This window comes from Salvelinus fontinalis, chromosome 26, assembly GCF_029448725.1.
Source record: "Salvelinus fontinalis isolate EN_2023a chromosome 26, ASM2944872v1, whole genome shotgun sequence".
Classification (NCBI taxonomy): Eukaryota; Metazoa; Chordata; class Actinopteri; order Salmoniformes; family Salmonidae; genus Salvelinus; species Salvelinus fontinalis.
In genome coordinates, this window is record NC_074690.1 from 14,164,238 (window position 1) to 14,186,160 (window position 21,923).

General features: G+C 46.0%; 1 protein-coding gene and 1 long non-coding RNA gene across 2 annotated transcripts; both read left to right on the forward strand.

Moving 5' to 3' along the window:
* Window positions 1-8,655: 8,655 nt before the first annotated feature.
* Window positions 8,656-15,953, forward strand: LOC129824577 (uncharacterized). The gene is made up of 5 exons (XM_055884268.1): window positions 8,656-8,857; window positions 14,241-14,461; window positions 14,538-14,651; window positions 15,249-15,335; window positions 15,459-15,953. Exons 1-5 carry the CDS (start codon window positions 8,656-8,658, stop codon window positions 15,567-15,569), a joined length of 735 nt encoding a protein of 244 aa, XP_055740243.1. The 3' UTR covers window positions 15,570-15,953.
* A 3,848-nt stretch (window positions 15,954-19,801) lies between these two features.
* Window positions 19,802-21,506, forward strand: LOC129823684 (uncharacterized). The gene is made up of 2 exons (XR_008754666.1): window positions 19,802-20,359; window positions 20,455-21,506. It is a non-coding gene; the product is annotated as an uncharacterized LOC129823684 (long non-coding RNA).
* The last annotated feature ends 417 nt before the right edge of the window (window positions 21,507-21,923 follow it).

The window sequence follows — 21,923 nt, forward strand, 5'->3', positions numbered from 1 at the left end:
ACAGGATGCAGTCGAAATAGCCATAGCCTTCAATTCCTACTTTATTGATTCTATCAGGGTACTGACACAGAACCCCTCCACTTGTTTCTTGGGCTCAGTGCTAGTAAATGATGCTCAACCTGTCTTCATCATAAGGGAGGTTTCTGAGTCAAAGGTGAACAAGGTGATTAGCTCACTAAAGAACTCTAAAGCCAAAGATGTGTCTGGGATGGACTCTACCTTTCTTAAAAACTACAAAGAGTCACTCATTGGCCCCATTACTAAGGTCACCAACACATCTATTGGTCAGGGGGTGTTTCCAAGGGTATGGAAGTCGGCCATAATAGCGGCCATCTTTAAATCAGGCGACTCTGCTGACGTGAGTAACTACAGGCCCATTAGTATACTACCTGTGGTGTCAAAGGTTGTTGAAAAGTGTGTAGCAGAGCAACTGATTGCCCACCTCAACAACAGCCCCTTCACATTACACTCCATGCAGTTTGGCTTCAGAGTGAAACACCACAGAAACGGCCAACTGCTTTCTTCTGGACAATGTGAAGTCCAAGATGGACAAAGGGGGCGTTGTTGGGGCCGTGTTTCTGGACCTAAGGAAGGCTTTTGAAACTGTTAACCATGAGATTCTCATCACAAAATTGTCCAAGTTCAACTTTTCCCCCGATGCCTTGAGATGGATGAAATCATACCTTGAAGGCAGAACTCAGTGTGTCAGAGTGAGCAATGAGCTGTCGCCCACTCTTAGCTATGTTGTGGGTGTAAGAAATTGTAATAGATACTGGGAACTTGTTTTAACAACAGCTCAACACAAGCTATACTTTACACAACATGCACCCATCCCCCTCTATCTCTCCACACATTTTGCTCTCAGATAACAACCACAGACCCACACACACTCCCCTCCCCCATGAACAGGCCCCTGCTAAAACAACCCGCACACACATTATATTCAAGGTTTAGACTTTAAGACAAAGAACCATGTTAAGAGCCAATGGAACGTCGACACCAGGCCAGACTACCAGATTCAACCTACTTCTTTTGGCCGTATAAATAAACTGTACAATGTGTTTAGGGGCTCTTTTCCGACGGATCCATAAGACCCAGACAGAAAGGGGCCGTGCGGCACGATTTGCCAGATATCTTAACTTTTAATAAACTGCCTTTATTAAACCATATCCACCTCGTCCATGTCTCAACCTGGCCTCCTGTCTCCAATAACGATTTATCAACAAACTTGGTAGCAGAGGATGGTTTATTTTTAAAAACCTTTGAATTCGGTCCATAGAAAGTTGATATGAGAAGAGACAAGTTTGAGACAGATTCCAGAAGGAGGGGTGACCTGTAATCAGGAGCAGATCGGGGATTCAACTCGCCTCAGGAAACTGATCAGAGAGCTCGACATTAAACGGTAAGCAGAGCCTGTTCACCTGTTAAGGCTAGGGGGTGCTGTTGTCACTTTATGGAAATCGTGTAATTTTTGAAACGGCTTCCTACAAAATTCTTGATCGTACAATATGCATATTATTATTATTATTGGATAGAAAACAGTCTACAGTTTCTATAGCCGTTGAAATTTTGTCTCTAAGTGGAACAGAACTCATTCTACAGCAATTTCCCTGACATGGAGTCAGATTTCACACATTTTGGCCCCTGTTCTGGAGTCAGTTTTAAGGCCACTGTTATTCCTATGAGTATACGGACACTGCTTACGTCTTCCCCTGGATGCCTTTATGTGATGACGCTTTGAATGGTATCGATTGCCCAATCACAGCCACTATAAATGAAAAAATCCTGTAGGTAGGAACTCTTTTCTAGGTGCGTCAGGCGCGGAGGACACCGACCTACTGTTTTTCCAAGCATTAGTGTAGCCAGTTATATTTCTCCGGTCATATTTTTACCCGTTATAGGAGTTAAAAACATCATAAGGTAGTTAATTTAAAGCGTTTTATAGCAATTTATATCCGTTTAGTGCGATTTTGGGACATTTATTTCTGAGCCACTGTGAATCTCTGGGCACCGTTCCAGTTCATGCCGAACGCAATGTGCATTTCTGCATGGCAAGAGGACAGCTTTCGACCAAAAGATGATTAGACCCAAGAAAGGATTCTTTGACCAAGATTCTGATGGAAGAACAGCTCAAAGTAGGAACAATTTATTATGATAAATCGTGTTTCTGTCGAAAAATGTTAGTGGCTCAGGACGCCATCTTTTTTGACGTAGCTTCGCTTGGCGCAAACTGTATTGAAAAGTAAGGATAATTTAAAAAATTTAATTCCGCGATTGTATTAAGAATTAAATTGTCTATCAATCGCTGTCCACCCTATATTTTTTAGTCACGTTTATGAGTATTTATGTATACGACTAGATCACTGTCTAATATGGCGCACGACATTTTCTGACCAGCTGGGCTACTTTTCTCATTGTCTAACCATGATTTTGGTGGCTAAATATGCACATTTTCGAACAAACTGTATATGTATGTGTAACGGTCCTGACCTGTTTTATGTTGTTTTTGTATGTGTTTAGGTCAGGGCATGTGTTTTGGGTGGGCAGTCTATGTTATCTGTTTCTATGTTGGTTTTGGTTGCCTGGTATGGCTCTTAATTAGAGGCAGGTGTTTTGCGTTCTCCTCTAATTAAGAGTCATATTTAGGTAGGGTGTTCTCACTGTTTGTTTGTGGGTGATTGTCTCCTGTTTCTGTGTCAATGTTACACCATACGGGATTGTTTCGGTTTGTTCGTGCGTTTATGTAGTCTGTTCCTGTGTCGGCGTGCTTCGTGTATTTGTAAGTTCGTTTGTTCAGGTCTGTCTACATCGTTTTGTTATTTTGTTAGTTATATCAAGTATAGTTCGTTTCCGTCTTAGTTTGGTCTGTTTTGTTTATTTAATAAATAATCATGTATTCACAACCCGCTGCGTCTTGGCTCGATCACTACACCTCCTCTTCTTATGAAGAGAGAGAGGAACGCCGTTACAGAATCACCCACCATTCCAGAGCCAAGCAGCGGAGTAATTGGAGTAAGGGACAGGAAAACAAGGATTTCTGGACTTGGGAGCAGATATTGAATGGAGAAGGTCCCTGGGCTAAGGCAGGAGAGAATCGCCGCTCTCAGGAAGAGAGGGAGGCAGCTAAAGCCCAGGAGCGGTGGTTTGAGGAGGCAGCAAGGAGACGTGGCTGGAAGCTCGAAAAGCCATGGGAGCAGCTGGAGGCACTGGGGAGAGCAGAGGCTACCGGAGAGAGGAACCGGAGCTATGAGGGAACGCGTCTGGCACGGAAGCCCAAAAAGCCCGTAAGTAATTCCCAAAAATTTCTTGGGGCGGGGCTAGGAGGTAGTGGGCCAAGGGCAGGTAGGAGACCTGCGCCCACTTCCCAGGCTTACCGTGGAGAGCGGGAGTACGGGCAGGCGCCGTGTTACGCAGTAGAGCGCACGGTGTCTCCTGTACGAGTGCATAGCCCAGTGCGGGTTATTCCACCTCCCCGCACTGGTAGGGCTAGATTGGGTATTGAGCCAGGTGTCATGAGGCCGGCTCAACGCGTCTGGTCTCCAGTGCGTCTCCTCGGGCCGGCATACATGGCACCTGCCTTATGCATGGTTTCCCCGGTTCGCCTACATAGCCCGGTGCGGGTTATTCCACCTCCCCGCACTGGTCGGGCAACCGGGAGTATTCAACCAGGTAAGGTTGGGCAGGCTCAATGCTCAAGAGTGCCAGTACGCCTCCACGGTCCGGTATTTCCGGCGCCACCTCCCCGCCCCAGCCTAGTACCTACAGTGCCTACACTACGCACTAGGCTACCAGTGCGTCTCCTGAGCCCAGTTCCTCCTCCACGCACTCTCTCTGTAGTGCGTGTATCCAGTTCGGTGCCTCCAGTTCCGGCACCACGCACAAAGCCTCCTGTGCGTCTCCAGAGCCCTGAACACACTGTATCTTCTCCCCCTACTAATCCTGATGTGCTTGTCCTCAGCCCGGTGTCACCAGTGCCGGTACCTCGCATCAGGTATAGAGTGGGCTTTGAGAATACAGTGTGCCCTGTCCCTGCTCCCCGCACTAGTAGGAAGGTGCTTATCCTTAGCCCGGTGCCTCCAGTTCCGGCACCACGCACCAGGTCTACAGTGCGCCGTATCCGGCCAGAGCCATCCGTCTCCCCAGCGCCATCTGAGCCATCCGTCTCCCCAGCGCCATCTGAGTCATCCGTCTCCCCAGCGCCATCTGAGCCATCCGTCTGCCATGAGCCTGCAAAGCCGCCCGTCTGCCATGAGCCTGCAAAGCCGCCCGTCTGCCATGAGCCTGCAGAGCCGTCCGTCTGCCATGAGCCTGCAGAGCCGCCCGCCAGACAGGAGCCGCCCGCCAGACAGGAGCCGCCAGAGCCGCCCGCCAGACAGGATCCGCCAGAGCCGCCAGCGAGCCATGAGCAGCCAGAGCCGTCGGCCTGCCATGAGCGTCGAGAGCCGTCGGCCTGCCATGAGCGTCGAGAGCCGTCGGCCTGCCATGAGCGTCGAGAGCCGTCGGCCTGCCATGAGCGTCGAGAGCCGTCGGCCTGCCATGAGCGTCGAGAGCCGTCGGCCTGCCATGAGCGTCGAGAGCCGTCGGCCTGCCATGAGCGTCGAGAGCCGTCGGCCTGCCATGAGCGTCGAGAGCCGTCGGCCTGCCATGAGCGTCGAGAGCCGTCGGCCTGCCATGAGCGTCGAGAGCCGTCGGCCTGCCATGAGCGTCGAGAGCCGTCGGCCTGCCATGAGCGTCGAGAGCCGTCGGCCTGCCATGAGCGTCGAGAGCCGTCGGCCTGCCATGAGCGTCGAGAGCCGTCGGCCTGCCATGAGCGTCGAGAGCCGTCGGCCTGCCATGAGCGTCGAGAGCCGTCGGCCTGCCATGAGCGTCGAGAGCCGTCGGCCTGCCATGAGCGTCGAGAGCCGTCGGCCTGCCATGAGCGTCGAGAGCCGTCGGCCTGCCATGAGCGTCGAGAGCCGTCGGCCTGCCATGAGCGTCGAGAGCCGTCGGCCTGCCATGAGCGTCGAGAGCCGTCGGCCTGCCATGAGCGTCGAGAGCCGTCGGCCTGCCATGAGCGTCGAGAGCCGTCGGCCTGCCATGAGCGTCGAGAGCCGTCGGCCTGCCATGAGCGTCGAGAGCCGTCGGCCTGCCATGAGCGTCGAGAGCCGTCGGCCTGCCATGAGCGTCGAGAGCCGTCGGCCTGCCATGAGCGTCGAGAGCCGTCGGCCTGCATAGACCTGCCAGAGTCCCACAGCCGGGATCTGCCAGAGTATATCAGCCGGGACCTGCCCCTTGTCCCGGTGCTGCCCCTTGTCCCGGTGCTGCCCCTTGTCCCGGTGCTGCCCCTTGTCCCGGTGCTGCCCCTTGTCCCGGTGCTGCCCCTTGTCCCGGTGCTGCCCCTTGTCCCGGTGCTGGCCGTTTATTTAGGGGATGTGAGTTTTAGGGTGGTCATTGGGAGGGGAAGACAGAAACGGGGAGTGACTATGGTGGTGTGGGGACAGCGTCCAGAGCCGGAGCCACCACCGTGGTCAACTGCCCACCCAGACCCTCCCCTGGACTTTGTGCTGGTGCGCCCGGAGTTCGCACCTTGAGGGGGGGGTTCTGTAACGGTCCTGACCTGTTTTATGTTGTTTTTGTATGTGTTTAGGTCAGGGCATGTGTTTTGGGTGGGCAGTCTATGTTATCTGTTTCTATGTTGGTTTTGGTTGCCTGGTATGGCTCTTAGAGGCAGGTGTTTTGCGTTCTCCTCTAATTAAGAGTCATATTTAGGTAGGGTGTTCTCACTGTTTGTTTGTGGGTGATTGTCTCCTGTTTCTGTGTCAATGTTACACCATACGGGATTGTTTCGGTTTGTTCGTGCGTTTATGTAGTCTGTTCCTGTGTCGGCGTGCTTCGTGTATTTGTAAGTTCGTTTGTTCAGGTCTGTCTACATCGTTTTGTTATTTTGTTAGTTATATCAAGTATAGTTCGTTTCCGTCTTAGTTTGGTCTGTTTTGTTTATTTAATAAATAATCATGTATTCACAACCCGCTGCGTCTTGGCTCGATCACTACACCTCCTCTTCTTATGAAGAGAGAGAGGAACGCCGTTACAGTATGTTGTAATGTGATGTTACAGGAGTGTCATCTGAAGAATTCTGAGAAGGTTAGTGAAAAAATTAATATATTTTGGCGATGTTTACGTTATCGCTCTCTTTGGCTAGAATCAATGCTGGGGTAATGTTTGCACATGTGCTATGCTAATATAACGATTTATTGTGTTTTCGCTGTTAGACACTTAGAAAATCTGAAATATTGTCTGTATTCACAGGATCTGTGTCTTTCGATTAGTGTATGCTGTGTATTTTTACGAAATGTTTGATGATTAGTAGTTAGGTAAACACGTTGCTCATTGTAATTATTCTAGTCCATTTGTGACGGTGGGTGCAATTGTAAACTATGACATCTACCTGAAATATGCACATTTTTCTAACAAAACATATTTATGGTATAGGATAGGTTATCAGACTGTCATCTGAGGAGGTTTTTTCTTGGTTAGTGGCTATCAATTTCTTAGTTTAGCCGAATTGGTGATAGCTACTGGTGTTGGTGGACAAAGAAAAGATGGTGGATTATGCTAATGTGTTTAGCTAATAGATTTACATCTTTACATATTGTGTCTTCCCTGTAAAACATTTTAAAAATCGGACATGTTGGCTGGATTCACAAGATCTGTGTCTTTCATTAGCTGTATTGGACTTTAATGTGTGAAAGTTAAATATTTTAAAAAAATATTTTTTTTTAATTTCGCGGCTCTGCCTTTTCAGTGGGGGTGGGGGGGGGGTGCCGCTAGCGGCACCCCAGTCCTAGACAGGTTAAATCAAAATCTGCATATTGTATTATAGTCCATATCTAAATTAAGATCAGTAATCCTGGGAGTGAGTATGAATTAGTTAAATTTTATGTGAAAATTGTGCATAATCGAAGGCATTGTGTAAGGATATCTGAGTAATAATAGGTCAAGACTTGTTCACATAGTATGGCACTAGTCGATATGTTGATCGACTAGATGTACAGTGAGGAATCCAAAACTTGTTAACAGGTTCATATAGTCGGGCAATAGTTGGTTTGTTGATTAACTAGGGGTTACCGTGAGGACTTAAAAAATAAAAATAAAAATAGGATTCATATAGGTCGGGCATTAGTTGATCAACTAGGTGTTACCGTGAGGAATCTAATGTTATAATGTGATATTATATGTTCAAGTTATATTAGCAAATCTGGGCCTGGCGGGGATGGCATCCTACTAGCAGAATCAGCAATAAGTCTGAGTTTGATATTTCCAGATTAGCAGTAGAAGGTAATAAACCTGAAACTCTCCAAATTTATTGTTTTATATGTGACAGATTGACCATTCCACGAGACTGATTATTGAATAACTGTGTTGTGTTGACCGCCAGGTCAAATTTTGGCCTGTTGTGCAGCCGCCGTGCTGAAAACTGACCTGTATTTTTCCCCTCTTGTGATGTTGGTATTCCTCTAAAGGTTAGAGTTAATCTGACAATTGGAGTACGAGCGCTAGAGTTTATTACTATATTGTCCCAAAAGGACATTTCTGAAATATTTTGGCAAAATATTTAATTAATCGAATAAGTGAAAAACAATAATAATAGCCCTTCTTACATCAGCTGATATCTCAAAGTGCTGTACAGAAACCTAGCCTAAAACCCCAAACAGCAAGCAATGCAGGTGTAGAAGCACGGTGGCTTGGGAAAAACTCCCTAGAAAGGCCAAAACCTAGAGAGGAACCAGGCTATGAGGGGTGTCCAGTCCAGCAAGTCAGCACCTCAGGAGTAAATGTCAGTTGGCTTTTCATAGCTGAACATTAAGAGTATCTCTACCGCTCCTGCTGTCTCTAGAGAGTTGAAAACAGCAGGTCTGGGACAGGGTTCCATAGCCGCAGGCAGAACAGTTGAAACTGGAGCAGCAGCATTTGCACATTAATTAGCCACGCCCTGAGTGAGGTCAGAGAACTTGCCAGCATGACGGAACGCCCCTTTTGACCAGGAGTGCATAAAGGCTTGGAAGAGAAATCAACGTTTAGACCAGGAAACGTGATGGCAGAGAGCTACACGTTTGAAGTGGTTAAAACGTTCAACCTCAACACGAGGTGCTGGAAATTAACTTACTTACCTGACCAGGACACTGCCAGACTGCAGCTGCGCGTCTAAAGTTAGAAAGGAAAACTCCTCTCAGACAATCACACCCCCTCTATGTTGTAACAAGCCGTCATATCTTCAGTCCACTAGGGACCTTTGTCTCATGTAAAGGGTGTATGGTTAGCTAGTAAATAAATAATTAAACCAATTGGTGTAGTACTGAATCATAAGCAAGTCTGGGGTTTTTGCAGATGCATGAGGTAATAATTAAGATGACTATCAATGTAATAGATGTACCTACGAGTTTAATTCTGGAAATGGTAACTCTTTAAACAACTTCTTCCGGTGGTGCCCCAAATCCTAATGTAAGGGCCGATGCTGGAGATGAGAAGCAGGTACGGGGTGTCAACATTTAACGGACATGCGTCAGCACCGAGGAACAGCTGGGGAACTGACAAATATAGGGGAGGTAATAAAACAGGTGATTGAGTCCAGTAATTTGCTGATGCGCGTGACGAGGGAAGCAGGTGTGCGTAACGATGGTGGCAGGAGTGCCCAGTGCTGGGCAGCCTAGCGCCCTCGAGCACCAGGGGGTGGGAGCGGGAGCAGGCATGACAGTACCTACCCCTTCTAGGGGTGCCACCTGGACGAGCCTGACGGACCAGCCGGCTGGGGCGTGGGAGCCTGGAGATCCGGTTGAGGTGCGACAGCATGGCAATCTCGCTGGGACGTGGGAAACTGGTGAGCCAGCTGAGGCGTAAATACTTGACAATCCGGCTGAGTCCTGACTTGGGATGGGCACCTGCCGAGCCGGGATGGGCACCTGCCGAGCCAACCAGGCCCAGGAAACCTCTTCAGCCGGCTAGGGCATGGAAGCCCGACAATCTAGCTAAGCCACCCCCAGCTCCATCGGCGGTAGCCCCCTGGACCCGATGTCACCACCAACCAAAAAGCCAGCACTCGCCGCTGCTGCATTCTGTAAAGACCGACACTGAAAATGAGAAGCAGATACGGAGAGTCAACATTTAATTTGGAAATGACAGAACAGCGTCAGCACAAGGACATAATATAATTCATGCAGTAGCAGGGAACAGACAAATATAGGGGAGGTAATAAAAACAGGAGATTGAGTCCAATTATTTGCTGATGCGAGTGACGAGGGAAGCAGGTGTGCGTAGTGCCTGGCGCCATGGGGAGAGAGCGGGAGCAGGCGTGTGTCGCCCTGACCATAGAGAGCGTTCTATTCTCTATGTTGGTTAAGTCGGGGTGTGACGGGTGGGTTATCTAGGTGATTTATATATCTATGTTTGCCTGGTATGGTTCCCAATCAGAGGCAGCTGTTTATCGTTGTCTCTGATTGGGGATCATATTTTGGCAGCCATTTCCCCATTGTGCTTTGTGGGATCTTGATTATGTATAGTTGCCTGTGAGCACTATTGTAGCTTCACGTTTTATTGTTTTTTCTTTGAGTTTCTCTTCAAAATAAAGAGGATGGAAAACATACCACGCTGCATCTTGGTCCACTCCTTGTGACAGCGTGATACCTAATGAGTTAATTGTTACATGATTCATTTAAAAATCGGGTAACAATTAAACAGTGGATTCAATAAATAACAGTCAGATTAATTAAGGTAAACGCTCACCTAGAAGCCGGGGAATTTAATGCAGGGAAGCTCAAATCCGTTTCACCAAATTCTATCAGCATTTTAAATGTGCAACCATGGGGAGGGGGCTCTGGACCACCTTTACTCTACACAGAGATGCATGCAAAGCTCACCCTCCATTTGGCAAATCTGACCGTAATTATATCCTGATTCCTCCTTACAAGCAAAAATTAAAGCAGGAAACACCAGTGATTAGATCAATAAGAAAAGTGGTCAGTTGAAGCAGATGCTAAGCTACAGGACTGTTTTACTAGCACAGATTGGAATATGTTCTGCGATTCCTCCGATGGCATTGAGGAGTACACCACATCAGTCATTGTCTTCATCGATGACGTGGTCCCCACAGTGACTGTACGTACATACCCCAACCACAAGCCATGGATCACAGGCAACATCCGCACTGAGCTAAAGGCTAGAGCTTCCGCTTTTAAGGAGCGGGACTCTAACCCGGAAGCTTATAAGAAATCCCACTATGCCCTCCGACAAACCATCAAAAAGGCAAAGTGTCAATACAACACTAAGCTCGATTCGTACTACACCGACTCCGACGCTCGTCGGATGTGGCAGGGCTTGCAAACCATTACAGACTACAAAGAGAGCTGCCCAGTGATAGGAGCCTACCAGACGAGCTAAACTGCTTCGAGGCAAATAACACTGAAACATGCATGAGAGCACCAGCGGTTCCGTAAGACTGTGCTCTCCGCAGCCGATGTGAGTAAGACCTTTAAACAGGTCAGAATTCGCAGGGCCAGAAGGATTACCAGGATGTGTACTGTGAGCATGCGCTGACCATCTGGCAAATGTCTTCACTGACATTTTCAACCTCTCCCTATCCGAGTCTGTAATACCAACATAGTACCTGTGCCCAAGAACACTAAGGTAACCTGCCTAAATGACTACCGACCCGTAGCACTCACGTCTGCCATGAAGTGCTTTGAAAGGCTGGTCATGGCTCACAACACCATTATCTCAGAAACCATAGACTCACTCCAATTTGCATACTGCAACAAAAGATCCACAGATGATGCAATCTCTTTTTTTATTTATTTATTTATTTTTTATCCCATTTTCTCCCCAATTTTTTCGTGGTATCCAATCGCTAGTAATTACTACCTTGTCTCATCGCTACAACTCCCGTACGGGCTCGGGAGAGACGAAGGTCGAAAGCCATGCGTCCTCCGAAGCACAACCCAACCAGCCGTACTGCTTCTTAACACAGCGCGCCTCCAACCCGGAAGCCAGCCGCACCAATGTGTCGGAGGAAACACCGTGTACCTGGCCCCCTTGGTTGGCGCGCACTGCGCCCGGCCCGCCACAGGAGTCGCTGGAGCGCGATGCGACAAGGATATCCCTACCGGCCAAACCCTCCCTACCCCGGACGACGCTATGCCAATTGTGCGCCGCCCCACGGACCTCCCGGTCGCGGCCGGCTGAGACAGAGCCTGGGCGCGAACCCAGAGACTCTGGTGGCGCAGTTAGCACTGCGATGCAGTGCTCTAGACCACTGCGCCACCCGGGAGGCCCCGATGATGCAATCTCTATTGCACTCCACACTGCCGTTTCCCACCTGAACAAAAGGAACACCTACGTGAGAATGCTATTATTTGACTACAGTTCAGCGTTCAACTCCATAGTGTTGGGGATAAGCTCATCACCAAGCTAAGGACCTTGGGACTAAACACCTCCCTCTGCAACTGGATCCTGGACTTCCTGACGGGCCACCCCCAGGTGGTAAGAGTAGGTAACAACACATCCGCCACGCTGATCCTCAATATAGGGGCCCCTCAGGGGTCCGTGCTCAGTCCCATCCTGTACTCCCTGTTCACGCATGGCCACCTTATAGGGAGGAGGTCAGAGACCTGGCCGTGTGGTGCCAGGACAACAACCCCTCCCTTAACTTCTCTAGGATAGGTGGGACGGTAGCGTTCCACCTGGCCAACATCCGGTGAAATAGCAGAGTGCTAAAATTCTAAATCCACCATTTGTAATATTAAACATTCTTGTAAATACATGTATCTTACATCCTTTAAAAGCTTAACTTCTTGTTAATCCAGCCGCTGTGTCTGATTTCAAAAAGGCTTTACGGCGAAAGCATACAATGCGATTATCTGAGGACAGCGCCCTGCACACAAGTATTACTAGCATTTTCCAACCAAGCATTAGTGTCACGAAAGTCGGAAATAGCAATAAAATAATCAATTGCCTTTGAAGATATTCTTTTGGCAATAGATTATGTACAATCTACACAATAAATGGTCGTTTTGTTCGATAAAATCAATTTTTATACCATTTTTATAGCCTAACACGACCGATTTTCTGAGTCCGGCTAGAGCGTTTGAGTGGTCCCCTGATTGTCAGGTAGCTTTTGAATCTGCTAAATCACTCGTAATACCCCTGTACTTGCGGCTCCGGATTTTAAACAAACTTTTAAACTTGAGGTAGATGCTAGTGCCAGAGGTGCTGGTACTGTTCTACTGCAGCAGGACAAGAGTGAAGTGTATCATTTTAAAAGGCTAATTGAGCATTAGAAAACCCTTTTGCAATTATGTTAGCACAGCTGAAAACTGTTGTGCTGATTTAAAGAAGCAATAAAACTGTCCTTCTTTAGACTAGTTGCGTTTCTGGAGCATCAGCATTTGTGGGTTCGATTACAGGCTCAAGTGGCCAGGAACAAAGTCTTCTGAAACTCATCAGGCTATTCCATGTGAGAAATTGCCAAGAAACTGAAGATCTCGAACAACGCTGTGCACTACTCCCTTAACAGAACAGCGCAAACTGGCTCTAGCCAGAATAGAAAGAGTGGGTGTCCCCGGTGCACAACTGAGGAAGACGACAAGTACATTAGTGTCTAGTTTGATAAACCGACGCCTCACAAGTCTTCAACTGCCAGCTTCATTAAATAATACCCGTAAAACACCAGTCTGGTTGAGAGAATGCAAAGGGGTGGCTACTTTGAAGAATCTGTTTTAACACTTTTTTGGTTACTATATGATTCCATAGTTTTGATATCTATTATTCTACAATGTAGAAAATAGTACAATTTAAGAAAAACCCTCGTAGGTATGTCCAAACTTTTGACTGGTACTGTTCATTTGAATTGATCGCACTGAATTCCGAACCTCAAGGTTTTGCAGTATTGCTGGCTTTATTTTCGACCTAAGTAACTACTTGATTGGTGAATGTCAACTGCTGGCTTATAGATTATGAATCAGTGCCTTATATCACATTTCAGGTATGACCCAGAGTCGAAGAAACATTTATTTCTAATACAGGGGTGGTCAGTAATCCAGTGAGGTGGGGAAAGGTACAGAACGGCAGGCAGGGTCAGGGCAGGCAGAACGGTCAAAACTAGGAAGGAGCAGGGGAACAAACGCTGGTAGGTTTTACAAACAAAACGAACTGGCAACACCGGTATAAATACACAGGGGATAATAGGCGACACCTTGAGGGGGGTGGAGACAAGCGACACAGATCAATGATGAAAACCAGCATTGTTAGACTTTGTGGCCCAGATTTGAGAAATGATTAAAAGTTTTCTAAAGTTTACTTAAACACATTTGACTTTTCATTAACATGTTGACCTATTTTCAGCTCAAAAGGCAACCTCAGCCTTGAAAATACTAATTTGCCTCCATCCATAACCTGTGGAGCCCGACGACATGTTGACCCTGTGCTTCAGACACCTGAACAACAGTCAAGACCAACCACTAACAGACACGGCTGAAGACTGGCAGCCAAGAAAAATAAAACAAGGTCAACCATCAACATTTTAGTCATGCATTTTAGTCATTTAGCAGACGCTCTTATCCAGAGCGACTTACAAATTGGAAAGTTCATACATATTCATCCTGGTCCCCCCGTGGGAATTGAACCCACAACCCTGGCGTTGCAAGCGCCATGCTCTACCAACTGAGCCACACGGGACACACGGGACATCAAGATGTGGATGAAGAGCTGCTTGCGGTTGTCAGGAAGCCAATCCTTTCTGCTGCTACCTTGAAGGATGAGGCATTTGTACACAGCCTTGTGTAAGAGCTGAAGTAAATAGGAAGAAACAAGGGACGTCTGAAAGTGCAACTACTAAAAAAAATTGTAAAGTGGCAAGAAGGCTCTAACAACATTGTCCCTCCCCCAAAGTAATGTTATTGATTCAGAGTTTGTTTTGATATTTCAACCTGCATGTCCTGATCGCGTTTGGTGTGGATGGACAAAATCAACACGCGGACGCAAGCGCGTGCCCAGTGTAGTCAGCATGTTGTGTTAACACTATGGTTTTGGCGTGCGCTCATGAAAATATGTTCACTGGACTTTAACAAGACAACATATGAAGCATCCAAACCAAATGTCTCTTTATTTGCTCTGCAGAGGACCAAGATCCAATGAACTTGAGTGAAAGTCCTTGAACCAAAGTTAATGTTTGATCTGCATGTACATATATACCTATTAGCATTGTGTCTAACTGTCCAGTGTTGAGATCGAGATGAGTGGCCTCATGAATGTTCTGCTGGTCACGTCAGCAGCCTTGCTGGTTATAGCTAACGGACAGAGCAACTATGATATGTTGAGGGAGGTTGACAAGAAACATGTTGACATGGCTATAAGATATGCAAATAAGAATAGTGAGTTTCAGAACAATCGAAAAGAGCACCTCAATTTTTTGCAAGTTCTTGGACAATCTGAGGTAAGATTTAAATTGTGTGATTCACTGTTTATCATAAAAAAAAAAAAAAAATGTCTCCTTCCATCTTTGTCTACAGATCAACGCTCGGGAATATAAAATCAACTTGTTCTTGAAAGCAACAGTTTGCTCTAAGGCCAGTAGTGACAGTGAACATAAACATCGCCCTGAATGTGGCTTTAAATCCAGAAGGGTGAGTAGTTCAGAACCTCCATGTGTCTTATATCCTCTTATCGCTTGGCAACATGCCATAGCTGTGTGTCTTAAATATCCACATACTATTTGAAATAGTTTTCTTGTAAAGGATAAGGATACATTGGACTGCATGCTCTGGTTTAGAGCAGTGCTTCACGGCAGTAGTTCAGATCCTCCATGTGTGTGATTAGAGTTGTAGCCTTCTGTGATCATTTCTGATTTGTAGATAATGAAGCTGAAGAGGTGTAGATTTCAGTTAAAATATTGAATTGACCTCGACTCTGGAATATGAAGGAGGTCAGTACAAGCTCACCCATGTCCAAATGCAGGAATTCAGTGTTTAGTATTTAGGGCTCCCATGTGGTGCAGCGGTGTCACTACAGTCCCTGGTTTGAACCCAGGTTGTATCACATCCGGCCGTGATTGGGAGTCCCATAGGGCGGCGCACAATTGGCCCAGCATTGTCCGGGTTTGGCCGTCATTGTAAATAAGAATTTGTTCAACTGACTTGCCTAGTTAAATAAAGGTTAAATGTTAAAAAAATATTTACCACGTCTATACATTTTTACTTAATGTGCTTTCTCTGTCTCTGCAGCCTTTTATAAACTGTGTTGTTTGCAGCAAAGACTTCCATGACAGCACTGCCCCCTACATTGACTGTGTTATCCACAAAGATGTGAAGGTAATACGCTTCAAAACATAGAAAGAAAACGTCTACTTCAAAAATACACATTTTGTTCAATTCTAATTTCATAAACTTTTTCTCCTGGCAAAATCATTGTTTTTATATGAATATAATTTTCAGCAAGATGACATCCGACATGACAAGTGTTCAAAACTTCAACATGGAGTGAGTTCACCTTTAGCCTTACGTGCCAAAGAAGACCTTCAGACTGGATGCCTCGGCTGTTTCTGATAACTAATGAAAGTACGTGTCCAGCACTGACGGTCAGAGGCAGTCCTTATAAAGCACTTCTGTCTTTGGATTTATAATGTAGCCTGTTGGAATTTAACACAATGCAATTGTCTCAAAAATACGTTTTCAAATTTTTAATCCCTTATATTATCGTAATTCACACAGAATATTTATCTAAACGTACCCTTCTTTGCTGATTCTCCACATATATTTAAAGATAGTGAGAACAGTCTGCTACTTAAGATTCACATGGATTACCCCACCGCTTATTTCAATGTTGTACGTTTACGAAATAATATTACTGTTGAAAGTAAAGCTTACTCTAATTTAACCAGTATGAGGGGTGAAAAATGATTGCATCAAATAAAAAACAAATGAAATAAGGATGTTATTGGATTTTCTTTGTCTTAGCAATGTTTTAAAATTTGGGTAAGAAAATTGCCTGTATGTCTGCATATATGTCTTGCAGTGTAAAATGATTGCAGCTCTGTTTCTACTTCTCTCAGGGCAGAGTGCCCACAGTCTCATCTCTGGGCAGCCAGTTCTGCCTGTGGCCGTAGATCACTACCAGGTTTTTATAGGTAACATAATGAACTTATGGTCTGGTCCCTATGGCCAGCCTGTGTTCACACATTGTCAATTCAGTATTTATCAGTCACTGTGATCATATGTCTGCTTTGGGTTTTGTCTTTCTAATAGGTGATCTTTTTATTTTTAGATTCGATGACGGGTTGGTTGTTTAACAACAAACGAAACGTGCGCAACTATTGGGCAAAACAAACGTAGAAATACATGTTACTTCGACACTGTCTGCATCTGGGTCATACCTGAAATGTGATATAAGGCACTCATTCATAATCTATCAGCTAGCAGTTGACATTCACCAATCAAGTAGTTGGTGACCCTTGTCAACATTTCTAAGTGACCTCAAGCTTTTGAACGGTAGTGTCTGTCAAACTTGGAAGTACAATGTTTGCTGGTGCGTTATTGATTCTGTTTGTTTGTTCGATGTTCCGTTCCAAGAGCTGGTATCAGGAACAGATTACGGCGGCAGGGCAGACGTCACCCGCTTCGATGTGGGGTCATTAAATAACAAACTGGATGAGTTAGCGGCAAGGGCTAAATTTGAAGAGGAATTTAGGAGAAGTAATTTAATCTGCTTTACAGAAACGTGGCTCAAGCATGTTGATAAAACGTTTACTGGAGACAGGAGATCAAGCGGAGACATAGGACGAGGTGGATATTTGTATAATAAGGCCGTTTAATCACATGTAAAAAATATCTTAGTAAATCGTGCAGCACGGCCCCTTCTGTCTGATTCGTATGGAATCGTCGGAAAAGGGAGTGCTCCACACATTGTACAGCTTATATATGCATTGAATGAAGTAGGTTGATCTGGTAGTCTGGCCTTCTGATTGGTCGATCTGGGTCGTGGGTAGTCCTGATCAGGCCTGGTGTCGACGTTCCATTGGTTCTTCTCACAGTTCTTTTTCTTGTGCTCCAACCTTGAGTTGTGTGTGTCTGTGGTTGTCATGGGGGAGGGGAGTTGTGTGTGTCGGTGGTTGTCATGGGGGAGGGGAGTTGTGTGTGTCGGTGGTTGGTGTCTAATGAGACCAGCATATGTCCAAGGGAAAGAGGGGGTGTGTGCATTTTGTATAAAAGATAGCTTATGTTGAGAAGTTGTTATTACAAGTTTCCAGTATCTATTACAATTTCTTACAAGCAGGACAATATTGATGGATATACTGTCATTCGAGCAGATGGAGACAAAACAACGTCACACAAATCAATAGGCGGGGGACTATGTATCTTTATAGATCATACTTGGGCCACGCAGTGTAATGTGATTGAACAAGTGTTCAGAGACTGAGATTCTAATTGTATCTACCACGCAAGTTCGGACAAATTACCGTTTCTCTGGTCTATGAATACTGTATATAGACATATACAGTATTCATGGAATTTACATAAATCAAATAATTTGTATTATTTACATAGTTTATATACACATTATTCAAAATAAACATATATGTTTGATATTTACACATAATTACACCTGACACCTGACAATAAGGAAGCTGCTGACAGGGTGAGACTTTCAATGCTGCGTTTTCACAATCAACTGACCAGCCAGTATTTGTGCTTGGGGATTTTAATACGCTCTCCCTCCCCGCGCACCTCCCCACTCTGCAACAGTAGGTCACCTGTCCAATTCACATCCTGGATCAGTGTTATGGCAACGTAGAGGACACATACAAAGCAGTGTGCAGAGCACCCATCGGGAAATCACACTAACGTTATTCATCTCCTACCGAGATACAGGCAGCAGGTGAAATGTGAAAAGTCTGTAGAAACATCCATTCAGGTGAGGGGAGGAGCTCAAGGATTGCTTTTAAGTCACAGACTGGGAGGTGCAAGGATCCCCACGAGTTGACAGACAGTATTACATCATGTCATTAACAAAACTTTCAGAGTATTTCCCAACAACAAGCTCTAAAGACATGAAAGGAGATACTGATGCTGTAAAGGAGAAAGAAAATGAATTCAGGTCAAAAATAGTGCCTTGCAAAAGTATTCACTCCCCTTGGCGTTTTTCCTATTTTGTTGCATTACAACCTGTTATTTGGATTTCATGTAATGGACATACAAAAAAATTTGTCCAAAAGTGAAATTTAAAAAATGGAAAAGTAGTGCGTGCATATATTCACCCCCTTTGCTATGAAGCCCCTAAATAAAATCTGGCGCAACCAATTACCTTCAGAAGTTACATAAGTGTCACTTGATCTCAGTATATACACTGCTCAAAAAAATAAAGGGAACACTTAAACAACACAATGTAACTCCAAGTCAATCACACTTCTGTGAAATCAAACTGTCCACTTAGGAAGCAACACTGGTTGACAATAAATTTCACATGCTGTTGTGCAAATGGAATAGACAAAAGGTGGCAATTATAGGCAATTAGCAAGACACCCCCAATAAAGGAGTGGTTCTGCAGGTGGTGACCACAGACCACTTCTCAGTTCCTATGCTTCCTGGCTGATGTTTTGGTCACTTTTGAATGCTGGCTGTGCTTTCACTCTAGTGGTAGCATGAGACGGAGTCTACAACCCACACAAGTGGCTCAGGTAGTGCAGCTCATCCAGGATGGCACATCAATGCGAGCTGTGGCAAGAAGGTTTGCCGTGTCTGTCAGCGTAGTGTCCAGAGCATGGAGGCGCTACCAAGAGACAGGCCAGTACATCAGGAGACGTGGAGGAGGCCATAGGAGGGCAACAACCCAGCAGCAGGACCGCTACCTCCGCCTTTGTGCAAGGAGGAGCACTGCCAGAGCCCTGCAAAATGACCTCCAGCAGTATGTCTGCTCAAACGGTCAGAAACAGACTCCATGAGGGTGGTATGAGGGCCCGACGTCCACAGGTGGGGGTTGTGCTTACAGCCCAACACCGTGTAGGACGTTTGGCATTTGCCAGAGAACACCAAGATTGGCAAATTCGCCACTGGCACCCTGTGCTCTTCACAGATGAAAGCAAGTTCACACGCACATGTGACAGACGTGACAGTCTGGAGACGCCATGGAGAACGTTCTGCTGCCTGCAACATCCTCCAGCATGACCGGTTTGGCGGTGGGTGTGGGGTGGCATTTCTTTGTGGGGCCGCACAGCCCTCCATGTGCTCGCCAGAGATAGCCTGACTGCCATTAGGTACCGAGATGAGATCCTCAGACCCCTTGTGAGACCATATGCTGGTGCGCTTGGCCCTGGGTTCCTCCTAATGCAAGACAATCTAGACCTCATTTGGCTGGAGTGTGTCAGCAGTTCCTGCAAGAGGAAGGCATTGATGCTATGGACTGGCCCGTCCGTTCCCCAGACCTGAATCCAATTGAGCACATCTGGGACATCATGTCTCGCTCCATCCACCAACGCCACGTTGCACCACAGACTATCCAGGAGTTGGCGGATGCTTTAGTCCAGGTCTGGGAGGAGATCCATCAGGAGACAAGCCCCCACCTCATCAGGAGCATGCCCAGGCGTTGTAGGGAGGTCATACAGGCACGTGGAGGCCACACACACTACTGAGCCTCATTTTGACTTGTTTTAAGGACATTACATCAAAGTTGGATCAGCCTGTAGTGTGGTTTTCCACTTTAATTTTGAGTGTGACTCCAAATCCAGACCTCCATGGGTTGATAAATTTGATTTACATTGATAATTTTTGTGTGACTTTGTCAGCACATTCAACTATGTAAAGAAAAAGGTATTTAATAAGAATATTTAATTCATTCAGATCTAGGATGTGTTATTTTAGTGTTCCCGTTATTTTTTTGTGCAGTGTACTTTTTTGGTTAATACATGACTCCGTGTGTTATTTCATAGTTGATGTCTTCACTATTATTCTACAATGTAGAAAATAGTAAAAATAAAGAGAAATCCTTGAATGAGTAGGTGTTCCACAACTTTTGATCACTAGTCTACATCCTAAACAGCTCGGATTGCTTAAGTTTCTTTCCATTCATAACTATTAATCCAACCCTTCCCCATTACTCTATTTCCAGGAGTACATAGGAATTGATGGGGTTGGTGATTACCTGGACAAGAGTCTGGTGAGGCTGCTGGAGGGGCCATGGATCTCCAATAGGCACATAGGAGATCATGGCTCTCTGGGAAAATCTTCCAGAGAGAGATAAGGCGGCTGTCTCCTACCCCGAGAGGTTCCCGGAACAGAGTCCTGCAGGGGCGCTTCAAAAATTCAAAGACCTCAACCGTGAAGGGGGAAGAGAGTATGAAATGGTACGTGCTGGACATTGTTCTAATCTCACTAACTCACTTCACACAAAGCCATGAGTGTATTTCTCATTAACATGATGTTTCCCTTTTTCATCCAGCTCCCTGCTTGGGCAAGGCTCTGGACCTGCTCAGTGGCCCAACACCAGCAGGACAGTAGAGGCCATTTTCATTGAGTTGTGCCACAAACACCCTGCTGGCAAGACTGTGCTTGGGAACATGGTGCTGAGCAGCCCAAACCTGAAGATCCACACAACGCTGCAACTGCTCGAGTTCAACAAGTTGACCTTGACACAGTGTTACTGAAAACAATTATCACACAGGTACAACAATAGGATGTCCTCCATGGCGAGAGTGACCCTTCACCAGAGGATTCAGGCACCTTCCACGCTGCAGTCAGGAGCACACCACCGCTGCCAGCCCCGTCAACCAGCAGCACCTACTGTACCAACTTCCAGAGGACAGAACGGGGCAGGCTACACAGCGTGGCAGGGCAGCCACTGTCACCCAGTCTGCCTACCACCTCCCTTCCTATAACTCCAGTCTTTCAAGACCTGCACTCCTCTGCCCCTTCCTGCTGGTGGACCCAAGGTCTCCAGGACCACCGAATGGAGGAGGAGGAAGAGGCTGGAAATAAAGTCAGGGCGCACAAGCCGTATGAAGGATACAACTGTTCTAAATGTGGCAAGCCTAAAACTTGTGAATTTGGACACTGAATGGAACTGTGCGATTCTGTGCCGCTACCTCTGGCGGCCAAATTGTGGAAGAGTGGCTGGCACTGATGAGGTCCCAAAATGGTGCTAGCCAGGCCCAGTAAACACTGACTGGTGCGTACATTGTGTTTGTAAATGTTATATCTTGTTCTTTTTTTTAATGGCAATTATTCATTTTCAATGGCAATTATTCATTTTCAATCACCTTAACTGTACAGTAGGTGTAGTAGACATGCTGTGTTGGGCACATGACATTCCCTGTGACAATCAATAATAATTGAATACATTTTACTTAATCACTTTTTCTCCCTTGATATTCATTCGGATTTATTTTCATACACTTTATAAAGTTTAACAAATCAAAATTCAAGTCAGTCAATGTTCTACAATGTTCTAGTCAGTCAAAGACAAAAAATAAAAACAGATAGTTTCTACTCAGACTTGATGGACAGCAGGAAGTCAGCCCCCTACGACGCCCACTTATCTTTGATTGGTTGCTGCACACCTTCACTTGTTGAAGTTTGGGATAGTCCCAGTTTCCCAAGATCTACTACTGGATAGAGCTTTACCGAGGGCTGGCTTTGGGACTGTGACCAATGCAGTCTATAACTCCACAGATCATAAACAAAGAAGGTAACTTGTTATGCATCTGAATATTTGTTATCCACTTTTTTGTGTATCGGCTAATTATTTATTTAGGTTTTCACAGCTACATAGGCTGGATAAGGCAGCGTAACACCTTGCCTGGGACAAGAATGCGTGCTGTCCAACACTATATTTGGGAAAAGGATCAGCAGGTAAGGCCCAAAGGGCCCCGCTGGGGTGTGACAGAATAAAAAGGCAGATGAGTGAAAGAG